Source organism: Lepisma saccharinum, chromosome 7, assembly GCF_977018435.1.
Source record: "Lepisma saccharinum chromosome 7, izLepSacc3.1, whole genome shotgun sequence".
NCBI lineage: Eukaryota > Metazoa > Arthropoda > Insecta > Zygentoma > Lepismatidae > Lepisma > Lepisma saccharinum.
Window position 1 is genome coordinate 10,981,210 of NC_139235.1, and position 13,380 is coordinate 10,994,589.

Sequence of the window (13,380 nt, forward strand, 5' to 3'; positions counted from 1 at the left end):
AAGGCCACAAGGCTACCACTGTGCCATCGGGGAGGCCCTAATCCATTGAAAATATTTAAATGGAACAAAATAAAAAATCTCCTATTATAATTTTATAATTAATCAGAGAATGCAATGGGATATTTTGACTTATTTACACATAAATGTGTTATACAGAGTACAGAGATTAAAACACTTTGTATCAAACATTTTGCAATTTTCTTTGCACCATCAGGTACTGGTTACATAAGATGCAAAGTTTCCCAAAATTTGATATGATCGCAGTTCCTGATTATGCAATTAAGAAGTTTGCAAAATGGAAACAAAGGACTCCATTCTGTACTGTCATTACCAGATGCATACACAGGGGGGTTACCGGGTTTAAACCCTCCCTTCAGCTTTTGAAATATTATGGAAAATGCTGTAGAAAAAAATAAAAATGGCTAATTTATCACAGTCAAAGATCTATGACAGAAATAATAGTAATAATACTAATAATTTGAATTATTATTCCCATGCAGCATGGAGAAAAGCACAACATTCCAAACACAATCTAAGCGGCAGCAAAGTTCAATTTTGCAATTGTTTTGCAAAAAGTAGTGCAATGACTCTCACGAGAATTGTGAAAATTCCTTGCTTTGTTACAGCATGCCGACCTTATTGCCAACGTTTTTCCTGGTACTGATTTCGCATCCCCTTGTGAACTCTCAAGTGATGGTGAGTCTCCATCCACATCATTAAATAATGTTGAAGAAGTGTTTTGTGAATCACCTTGAAGTGATAAATGTGTTGCAATGTGTATAAACTTACTTTTGAACGAAAACATAAGACTCAGTGGAATTTAGCAACATGTATTCTCGCGTTTCATCATCATCCTGGGTGAGTTCCATAGGTAAAGGTAATGTAAATTTCCCTGTGCATACAGCATTGTGCCATGAAGGCACACGTAGTAGTATGGTGGGCCCCACACATTCTCAATCTCGGCCATTTTGCAGGTGGTGATCAGCACCATGCTCCGGCAGCCTTTACCCCACAGGGTTGATCTCAGTTACCCATTGATATGAGCTGGGTGTGGAGACAAGGCTGGATAAATTCCAACCAATTCTGGGAATCGAACCCGGATCTCACACGAGGTTGTCAGACTAGACAACCGTGACTCCTTTAAAATGAAATTCATATTTTGATTATTTCAATAAATTTAATATATTTGCTTGTTTTTATGGATTTTCTTCACACTTAAAATGTCTCACCTACAATATACAAATAACTGTTGAGTCGTTGGCTAGACAATTATTTCGTAACAAAGGAACAAAGAAAATGTCATTTTGTTCTATTGCTTTCATAAATACATTTATGTAGATCTCTACTACTTAATAATAGTAGTGATAAAGTAGTAACAGCAGCTGCATTAGTAGTATTGTTAGTAGTAATTAAACTAATTAATTAATTGTAAGTATTATTAATTAATTAAGATTATTTTTCATGAATTAAAGTATAATAAAACAATGGCAATGTGAATTTGTAGAAAGTTTTCGAAATAACCACCCTTGATGAAATCCTGCGTACACTACTAGCCATTACCAAGATCATATATTTACAGAACATAGCATAGGTGGATCTAGACTGTTTTCTTTGGGTTTTGTTGTTTTAAATCCACTTTATACACAGTAAGGCTAATCAGGACTGGACCTACAGTTTAAAGTGGGATCCGAACCTCTATGTGAATCCACCGGGAACCGAAACCAGGATGTTTTCTTTGAAGAAAGGACATATCATGTGTTATACTGCTCTAAGCTAGCATACAAACACACACAAAACATAATGTTTTCTTGCCATGCAGCTTGTTTAGCAAGAACACATTTTGTAGTTACGCAAAGCATATTCTTCAGAACAAGGTTTCCAAAAAAAGTTTCATGAAGTACTATACTCTCTTATAAAGGGTGCGGCAACATAACTTCCTTATTTCAGAACGCAATAAAACCCGTGTGATGAATTAGAATTGTTTAATGTTTTTTTTTACACTGTAGGTACATATCTAAAGTTATGTTTCACACAGTTTTGAAAATCATATCAGCGAGGTGATGCCCCCCATTGTCCATACACTGAAGAAGCCGATTTCTGGCATTCTTTATGACCTGAACCAGCATATCAGAGGGAATGTTGGCAATTTCTTGACGGATGTTGGTCTTCAGGTCTTGGAGGGTCCTTGGACGGGTAACATAAATGTGGAATTTTTTTTTAAAAAAATTAAAAAATTGCAAGGGTCTAAATTGGGGGAGCAGGCTGGCCACTCCAAATCGCCCCTGATCGAGATGAGGCGGTCCGGGAAGTGTTCCCGCAAAACAGCCATCGATGACCTTACAGTGTGGGCCATTGTTCCGTCCTGTTGGAACCAAATGTCCCCTAAACCCAATTCATCCAGTTGTGGAAAAGACAAATTCCTCCAACATATTCACATACCAGTCTGAATTCACTGTCACTGTGACCTCATTTTCTTCAAAAAATCAGGGACCAACAATCGCAGCGGAGGAAATTGCACACCACACTGTGACTTTAGGTGAATGCAAAGGCTGTTGATGCAATTCTCGGGATTGGTGTCAGCCCAGTAGCGCATGTTCTGCTTGTTGACGTATCCACTAAGGTGAAAATGGGCTTCATCACTGAAAAACACAATCGCATCCTCTGGAACGTTTTCGGGAAATGCCTCACATGTGTCCCGCCGAGAAGTGAAGTTGCATTTGGAGAGTTCCTGCGCAATCGCCAACTTATAGGGATGATAATGAAGGTCATCGTGCAGAATGCGCCGCACTGAACGATCGGAAAGTGCAAGGGCAGACGCATGTTTGCAGCAGAACGCAGTGGTGATCGCAAGATTGAAGCTCTCACTGCCTCAATGTTCTCACGTGATCGGATGGGCCGAGCGGCTCCTGTTCTTAGTCTTGTTGCGGTTTGTCTGAACGTAGTGACCCAGGTAACAATTGATTTCCCATCCGGGACACAGCCCAACGGGGCTACATGAAAGCACTTTCGGAAGGTGCACTGGGATGCAATAACAGAACATCCGTTCGTAAAGTAGGCCTCGGCGGCAAATGCCCGCTCCTCACTGTTCCAACGCATGATGGTGACTGACTGGGATGTAAACGAAACTTTAGACTCGCGCCTATCAAATGAGACCACTCCCGCCTCGCTACAACCTCTACAGGCTGCATGGCGAGCATTTCAAAGAAGGAAGTTACGTTGCCGCACCCTGTATTTTGGAGGTGTAGGGAACATACAACCTTATTACTTTTATTATTATTTAATTTGTTTGATTTTTCTATTTTATGTTGCTTGAACTTTGTATGTTCACTGGGATGTGAATCTTCACATTCTTGAGGAGTGCACATGCCCCTGTGACAGAATCAAGTATTCTGTATTTTGGTTATTTGCGAGGGGCACCCTATATTATAGTTAACTTGAAACTTTAATACTTTTCACAAAGCTTCATTGGAGTGAAAAATGCATTGAAGCAGACACTTCATCTCATGCCAGAAAGAGTTGTCAACTTTTCAACATGGCAAAATTGTACACACACATATCGTCGGTCCAATGACATAACGACGTATCTCATTTTTTTTAAAAAATTGAGTTATTAATATCGTTGTGATCATACTGGTGTCCTGCATCACCTGGCAAATCGGCGTAACTCAAATCCAATTAATAAGGAAGTTATGAATATTTTTTGATTTTGCGTATCTCAATTTGTTAAAAAATTTGGTATGACATAGCGGCGTATCTTGAGTTCCGTCGTTATGTCAGATAAAGTAAATCCTAAACTGTTTCGCAGGTTGGCGTATCTCTTTTTGCTTACAGCAGAAAAATGCAACAATTGGGGCCAATACACTCACAAAGAGGAAAATAAAGCAATGCAGAAATGTATATTCAGTGTTTACAAATCAGCGGTTACAATCTTAAGAATAGCTAAACGGTCTAACAAAGTATAATGAAAGAAAGAGGTAAAATGAATTATTAGATACATTTTGTTGATGTCGGAAATAGCACAATTTAACATTAGCGGCACGGTTTTTCAAAGAAGGATCAAAGCTGTATATTAAGCATTGTTTGTAAACTCTGTTAGGCAATATGCAACGTTGTCAAAATACTCTCAAAGCTTTCAACTTGTCCCGATCATTTTGAGATCAGCAACCGTAGGAATAAGATGGACGCCTTAGTGCTCTGGGAAGATAGCTCAAGAAATATTGTTCCATCAAGAGAACTACACGTGATCGAAAAGAGGAAAAATAACATCAAAGCCGGGATATCTGTAAACTTTTACTGGCCTTCAGAAAGGAAGTGGTACAAAGGGACTGTCATAGAAACATTGAATGAAGAATCTGCCGTATCATCTGACGAAGATGTACCTCTGCCTTATCTGCTGAAGAAGAAGGACGATGTATCATCCCCTACACAAGAACAGGACGAGAGTGACTTTGATGCCGAAAGTGAATTTCTTTAAGATGTCAGTGACCCGGATGATCCAGATTATTTGCCAGGAAAATCGCAACATTGTGAAGCAAGAGGATGCAAGGATGAGGTCTTCTCCTCGTGTTCCAGATGTCACATCCTGCTTTGCTGGGATTATTTCGTTCAAAGATAATGACTGTACATTACACAAGAAAGGGGCGTTATTGACAATTCAAAATGTGTGGTAAACAAAGTGCAGGATAACAATTCTTTAGTATGTGATAGCAATACCATCACTAGAGACCACATTGCAACAAATCCTGAAAGTTATGATGTCGACGGATCACCAAAAGAAGGCTCGACTAGAGCTTCTAGAAAAGGAGGGAAGAAAAATCTGAGTATGAAGTATGAAGCTAGAAGATAAATTTAAGCAGCACGTTGCAGAGAAAAGTAAAGTGAGAGAATTGAAAGCAATAAGTAAGACTACAGCGACCTGTTCTGCTGTTTTTGATCTGCAACAAGTTATTCACTTGCCTATGTCGAACCACTCATCCGTGTACTACAATAGACGTCTGGCTAACTACAGCTTCACTGTCTATGAACTGAACACGAAAAATTGTCATTGTTTCTTGTGGCATGAAGGAATCAGCAAGCGTGGATCATGTGAAATAGCAACGTGTATTTACCAGTATCTAATGAAAGTGGACCGAGAAAAGAAGAACACAGTTCATTTATATTCTGACAGTTGTGTTGGCCAAAACAAGAATAGGATTGTGGTGGCTGCGCTTATGCATGTAATGCTAAAAGCAGAGAATATAAAATAAATTGTGCTCAGATTTTTTTGAGCCTCATCATGGGCAAAACGAGGGAGACTCTGCGCACAGTGCAATCTCCAGATAGTTACAGAAAGTTGGAGAGATATTTGTCCCTTCTCAGCTTGCACCTATCATAAAACTGGCCCGAAGAAACCATCCTTACATCGTCCACAGAATGCAGATGGAAGATTTTCTGAATTTTAAGGCAATTGCTGAAGATCTGAGGCTTTTCCAGCTTAAGAAGACCGATGATGGTATTAAGTTCAGTTGGAAAGATATTCGTGAACTACGATTGCAGAGCAAGAACCCAGATACTATCTACATAAAAACAAGTTTACTGCAAGAGAATACCGCAAAAATCGTAGTAAAGAGATATAATACTAAAGATATACGTAGCTGCGAGAATGCCACCTCCATTGAACAAAGAATCTGTGAAAATAGCGCAAGAGAAATATGCAGATTTATTGTCAATGTGTGAAGGTCCTTTTCCCGTTGTTCTAGACAGTGACTGCAAAAACTTTTACGCAAATTTGAATCACTGAATCTGTTCTCCATTCTATTCCACAAAAATGTTTTATTGATGTTTATGTAATGTAGTCAAATTATCTCCTAATGTTGTACTATTGTTATGTAGTAATTTTGCATGTATAGCTTTTTAATTGTACTTGTGGTGAAGAGTTTTGTAATTTGTACACGCACTTAAAGCATGTAAATCTAAAGAACTTCAAAATAAAAAAAACATTCACTTTGAAAAAAAAAGCGTCATGAACAATAAAATTATAAATATTATATAGTTTTGCTCACATTTTGACTAAAAAAGAAAATTTCTCAAATCATGAAGCTGTAACTTGATACTAATTTGCATGGCGTATCTCAAAGATATTTCTGTGTGAGTAATTATTTTGATCTGACATACCGACGTATGTCAAGAAATTATGAAATTTCAAGCACGTAACGCAACACATGTAACATTCAACCACACTATTTTACAGCAGAAACATAATACAATTTAATGATAAAACAAAATTTGTTATGGGGTAAATAGTTTTCTCACAAACATCTACGAAAGTGTGTGCGAAAACGTTTTTTGCTTCTCCTGAAAAGTTGGAAAAAATGAGATAAGTCGTTATGTCATTGGACCGACGATATGTCATCTATATCATATCTTGGTCTCATGGACTGTACACTTGCATTTTATGCATTACTCTATGCATGTAGGTGTGTACTGTACGTGTCTCTTTGTTGCACTGCATAGTGTATCCAAGTGTGGAACAGTATGTTACCTCCTGATTTGGCATGTACTAAGTAGACATTTAAAAAAAATTATGGCTGGTTGGGTAACTCAGTTCGTAGAGCAATGGCGCAGTATGCCAGAAGTTTGGTAGTCAACCTCAATTTCTACCAAAACAGAAATAGTAAGTAGTATATAAATATAATTGCTTGACAAATCCATGGAGAAATGGCCATACTTTGATATCATGACTGTGAATAGTGAAGTTTCATACCTCCAGACAGCCAATAGATGACCTCCTCACTTAAATATCCACTGTTATTAAGGTAGAAAGAAGAAAAAAAAATGTTCATACCCTTCGCAAAAGAGAAGAATTTCCTGGGTCTTCTGCAACTTCTGCTCCCCGATCATCTGTGAGAAACACAAGGAAAATGTGAATTAAATGCACAAACACTAATAATAGTAAAATGCAATATAAAAAAATATATGATAAAAATCTTTTTCATTGTATATCACTTATATATTTTCAAATGTCAAAACTTTTACCTTCGGCACATTTGATCGGTATGGGAAAAATTTGGAATTTCCTGACCAGTCTGGAAATTTCCGGGATGGGAAATGTTAAAAAATTCCCGATGCTGTGGAAATCTCGAATGCCTGACAGCATTTTCCCTTAAGTGATTATTTTCTGCACTTCTGGAATAAAAACTAACAACTTCAAAGAAATGTCAGACTCTTACATTGCAGGAAACTTCTAGAATTGACCACTTTTAAAATAACTACAGTAGAGCGTCGATTATCCGAACGTCGGTCAACCGAACGACCGCTTAACCGAATTGTGTACTCGCTCGCACCTGTTACTCTCCCACCCTACCGTCCATCATCCATGCGTATGTAATATGTACATATTTTTGTTTAATAAACTGTACCACATACTATATATTCCTACTAAAGTTGCCTTTGTACGTTACTTTGTAATACTTAAAGAGATGCCTGTTTTTATGAATAAATTTACTGTACAGTACTTCTTTTTGGCAAATAAACATGTACAGTTCGATTATCCGAACAAACCAGTTTTCCGAACACCCATGTCCCCCAATTACTTCGGATAATCGACGCTCTACTGTACTTGAAATTTCCTGACTGTTTGAGACCCCAAAAAGTCAGGAAATCATTTTCCAAAGTTGGGATCGGGACAGGAATTTCGGGATCCCACACACCTGTACATCTCACAATCTCATCATAATATGGTTCAATTTTCATACATTTATCACAGGGAACATTGCCGTTCTAGGTATAATACAGTTTGGTCCAAAAAAATATCCCCACTTGCAAAATTTATTTATTTCTTCAGATATTTCAATGTAAAGCTGTTTCAATGTCATAGGATCGCCAATATTATTTATTTTAGAAACAAGTATCAATTAACTGGTGACTGTATATAAGAATGTCTGTAATTGACAACCTTTCACACAAATAATCGATGTGAATTACATCATACATACACAAGAACTGAATTGTATTTTATTACGTATACGTTGTAGATGGTTGTGCTTCTTTCTATTTCAGCTAAACAATTTTATTTAAACACCTCAGAGTAATTTTCTTCCATGTGTACATGCATCTGGACAAGTACTGACTTGACTAATAAACGTATGAGAGTGGAAGCAAGGGCATGGAGGGGGAAATGTGGCTGCAGCTACCATCCGTTTGCATCAGCGTGCACTGCTTTGCTCTGCACTCGCTTTCTCCCCTTCACTACAGCATGGTCTTGCTGCACGATTCCCAAGACACAGTATAGTTATAGTATTTTCTTGCAGTTTAGGGTTATTACAAGCATAAGAAAACCGTTTTTCGTTGTGACATTTCAGGAGAACACACGCTCCCTTCATCAGACATTTATTTATATTTTGACTAAAGATACAGTTATAACAATGGTTAGCAATTTTTTATAAAAAAGAATCCATTATATAATGGATGTTGTCAATGTTACATTGTTGTAATATAGCAACCTAACTGTGAAAAGAAGCAGTCTGTTTTATTTTTATTTCAGATAAAAAAAAATTGATCACATTATTTCTTATTTAAAATTATGAATCCCAAATATCATCAGGTAATTCAAAGTCATCATTGTTTTCGCAAAGTTTCTTGATGTTTTCTGTTACATTAAATTTTAAAGATGGTGGCTTACTCCATTTGTGAAAAAGAAAACTCCACACTGGATCCATGTTACAATTTTTATTATTTAATTCATTCCACTGTTCTTCTGCAATGAACGAAGCTTCCCAGACATTCAAGTCTATGTTTCCCGTCAATCTTTTTAAAACCATTCTCTTTTTAATCAAATGCTTCTCTTCGATGATATGAGTTGAAAAACCTGTTCTTGGGTTTAGATTTATAATGTCCAAATCGTGTTCGTGCCATCTTATTGCCATTTTCCTTGCTGTTTGTCCCACATAATCATTTGAACATGAACAACTTATATTATATATTCCTGTGGTTTCCACATCTGGTAGAGAGTTTCTCATTTTGAATTCATTAAATGTACATTCCAAACTTCTTGGTGATTTAAAAACAATTTTGAAATTAAAACTTCTAAAAAAGTTTGCAATTTTATGTGAGAATCCCTTGTGGAATGGAATGCACACAAATTTATTTTCAACAGATTTTTAATCTTTGTCTGTATTTCTCTTTTCCTTTAGTTTTCTTGCAACTTGTTTTTTGATTTGGTTTATTCTGTTAGTGTGTAACAGAAAACATCAAGAGACTTTGTGAAAACAATTATGAATTTGAATTACCTGATGATATTTGGGATTCATAATTTTAAAAAAATCTGAAATAAAACAGACTGCTTTTTTCACAGTTAAGTTGCTATATTACAACAATGTAACATTGACAACACCCATTATATAAGGGATTATTTTTGTTTAAAAAATTACTAACCATTGTTATAACTGTATCTTCAGTCAAAATGAAAATAAATGTCTGATGAAAGGAGCGTGTGTTCTCCTGAAACCTCACAAAGAAAAACTGTTTTCTTATGCTTGTAATAACCGTAAACTACAGGAAAATAGATCTAAAAACAATTTTGAAATTAAATCTTCTATAAATTTTGGCAATTTTATGTGAGAATCCCTTGTGGAATGGAATGCACACAAATTTATTTTCAACAGATTTTTTGTCTTTGTCTATATTTCTCTTTTCCTTTAGTTTTCTTGCAATTTGTTTTTTGATTTGGTTTATTCTGTTGGTGTGAAAGCAATTTTCTTTTGCTATAAAAAGCCTTTCTTCTTCATTTTTGATATCCTTATTATTAGAACATAAGTCTACGTGCTCTCAGGAAAAAAAATGAAAATATATTATTCATTGTTATACGAGAATGTTCTGAATTAGCATGGATGTATTTTTCCAGTGTTCATTTTTTCCTATGGACTAATGTTTGAATTGTTGTGTCAGTTGTCTTAATTTTCAGATCAAGGAAAGAAATTACATTGTTATTCATGGGTTCGCAAGTGAATTTTATGCGACGATGTGATTCATTTAACAATTCAAATACGTCCATAATGGTGTTCTCATTTTTAGCAATAATTAGCGCATCATCTACATATCTGATGTAGAGTATGATATCCACACCTAGCTAATTAACAATTGGAGATTCTATGTAATGAAGGAAAATCTACAACAAAATAATTATACAATGCAAGCAATGTGTACATACAAGAAAATTTAGTTAGTTCTCTGTTAGTAAACTTCAAAATCATTGGTTAAATTAGGTTAGTTTTCATTCTCATGTGCTTTCAATAAAACCTTTGGGTGGGAATATTTTTTATGGACCAAACTGTAACAGATTTTAGTAGAGAAAATTGACTCTATAAGTACACCCAATGGCAAAAGAAATGGTAGGCAAATTATATTGCACATAATTTACAATTACATTATTAATTACTAACTGCATATTTTTCCCCTTCCATATACTACCAATGGCATGAAAAAAATTAGTAGCTATATATAACTAACTCCCAACACCAACTTCGAAAATCCTGGGCAGTTACAGTATATATATTTCTTTGTAAGCAGCCATTTGTTTACTGTCAACTTGGATACAGACTGCTGCTGTAATGTCCAGAACCATTTTCGGTACTCAACAAAATTTCCTATAAAATTTATGATAATTTGAAACTGTTACCTTTACAAGGTCCAAGTCCATTTGAGAAATTATGTATTATGCATTACTATTTGGAGTGTTCTTTATGAAATGTTATTGGTTTGCTGCATCATGCTTTTGCAGAAAAATGGGAAATGTATTGGAAATCACCTGGTAGAAGGTTTCAATTCTACTGGGTGAGCGGTGGTCATCATTTGTACAGGGGAGTTTCTTACCTGAGCTTCATTGCAGGGCTGATATTACTTTTGAATTCTTGTTAGGTTAGGAATGGTAGGTTTAAAGATGTTGGAATTGTAATGTTTATGTGTGTGTGCAAACACCAACATTTCATTTTAAAACACTGTGAAAGAAAAGTGCTATAGGACACAAATGTGCATGTGTTTGCAGTGTCATTTGTGTGCCACCTGACACCTTTCAAGCTGCAGTCACACAGCAGAAAATGTATATTTCTTGATTATGAAACAACCTTGTTCATCTATTGTTGGGTTAACCATTCCGATTATTTTATGATGTTTTTCAAATTTTCCTAGCAGAAAGACTAATTACACTGATAAACAAGCTGTAGATATCTGACATGATGTTTACATTTTCTAATGCAGTTTTTCATGCTGATTTCAAATCTGAAAACCGTTTTGCTCTATCACGTCAGATTTTGAAGATATCGACAAAATTTTATTTTTCATGGAATACCGTTCCCCAAAAAAATTTCGTCGTTTTTAGTTATATTTCGTGCAACACCGAAATTTTTTTCGTCTTTTGTGAAAACAGTTATACTTAATGTACAAGGTAGAATCAAAAAGTAAGGTAACAAGTGCCCTGAAAATGTACAACGATATGCTAGTAACTGTTTTTTTTTTTGTGTGTTGTAGGTATTGGTGGATAGTATCCCTGGTGACCGCTAGAGAGCAGCACGGTGACACAGTTGCAGAGAATCGCAGTTCGAAGATGGCAGGGTTACTGGAAACATGGTCAAATGTGGAAGTGCGAAGTGTGATCAGGTTTTTGCATGCGAAGGGGAAGAAACCAGCCGAGATCCATCGGGAACTTGTGGAGATGTATGGAAACAACGTGTTATCCAGGAAACAAGTGTGGTGTTGGTGTAAGGAGTTTGAAAATGGTAGGACTGACATTAATGATGATCAGCGAAGTGGCAGACCGTCAACTTCAGCTACCGACCAGAACATTTGTCAGGTGGAGGGAATGATTAGGGAGGATAGGCGAATCACACTGTCACACATTGCAGATGCACTGAACATTTCGTATGGTTCTGTGCACAGTATTGTGCATAACACGCTTGGCTACCGCAAAGTGTGTGCACATTGGGTACCAAGAAATCTCACTGATTATGACAAAGGCAGACGAATGGGCATGAGTCTGAACCACCTGATCCGTTATCAACAAGAAGGGTCGTCATTTCTGTATCGCATCATTACGGGTGATGAGACACCTGTGCCATTGTGGACACCGGAATCCAAACGTTCCTCCATGATGTGGAAACATCCATCATCGCCCCCATCCAAAAAGTTTAAAACAGTAACATGTGCAAGGAAAACAATGGCCACGATCTTTTGGGACCACCTTGGGTGTGATTCACCTGGAATTCCTTCCACGTGGTACCACTGTCAATGCTGTGACCTACTGCTAGACATTGGACAGATTGAGAGAGGCCATACGTCGGAAACGACCTGGAGCACTCAGGGAGGGTGTATTGTTGTTGCACAACAACGCTCGACCTCACACAGCACAGCTCACCCGTGACCATGTCACACGTTTCCACTGGGAGGTTTTGGAACACCCCGCATACAGCCCTGATCTTGCACCCAGCGATTTCCATCTGTTCGGACCAATGAAGAAGCATCTTCGAGGACGATGCTTCAACACAGTGCAAGAGGCACAGGATGCAGTGAAAACCTGGTTGGACAGCCTTGACACTGATTTCTTCACTCGTGGCATTGATGCATTGGTCACCCGCTGGAACACGTGCTTAGACAAATATGGTGACTATGTGGAATGTTAGTGTGCAGTGTCATGTATACCCTGTCACAGTTTAGGCAACCACGACATAAAGGTTTCTGTGGAAAAAGAACTTGTTACCTTACTTTTTGATTCTACCTTGTAATACATCAAAATATTTTGGAGATCGCATTACTATACTTTCATTTGTTTATTTTTTATTTTGAGTGACAGTGGATAATGGCATCCAGAGGTTGCATAAATTCACCAGATCTGTTTTGCTACGTGTGCAGCTATCTAACAGAAATCCATTCCATCGGAAGACTTTTAGACCGTTTCTGAAGAAAGCATATGAACTATACTTTGATTCGAAGGTAGATAGTAGTAAGTCGTGGGCACTACAATTGATATGTTTGACATGTGCACACAACTTACTTGGTTGGGTAAGGAAGGCGAAGAAGTACTGCTGCTTCATCTGCGAGTGGGATAGCAGAGATAGGAAGCACCACTACATAAAGAAGAATTGGCCGATCAGAGATAGAATGCAGTCATGAAGTAAAAATGTCCTTCGTGTGCCGTTGGTTGAGCATTAAAAAGTTATCATGCCACCACTTCATTTGAAGCTGGGACTCATGAAGAATTTCGTGAAGGCACTAGACAATGACTCAGATGCTTTTCGGTACCTGTGCAACAAATTTCCGGAGTTGAGTTATGCGAAAGTGAAAGGAGGTGTGTTCATAGGTCCACAAATAAGGAATATCATTGCTGACAACCACTTCCAGGACTTACTGGGT

The 13,380-nt window shown here is 37.1% G+C and overlaps 1 protein-coding gene across 8 annotated transcripts in view; it reads right to left on the reverse strand.

The window, feature by feature from the left end:
• Positions 1 to 13,380, reverse strand: part of LOC145989729 (uncharacterized) — a 102,539-nt gene that overhangs the window by 85,407 nt on the left and 3,752 nt on the right. For all 8 annotated transcript variants that reach the window (XM_083124998.1, XM_083124997.1, XM_083125000.1 and 5 more), the window contains exon 2: positions 6,824 to 6,879. In XM_083124998.1, the coding sequence (XP_082981124.1) occupies positions 6,824 to 6,879 (56 nt within the window). The remainder of the gene's footprint in view (positions 1 to 6,823; positions 6,880 to 13,380) is intronic.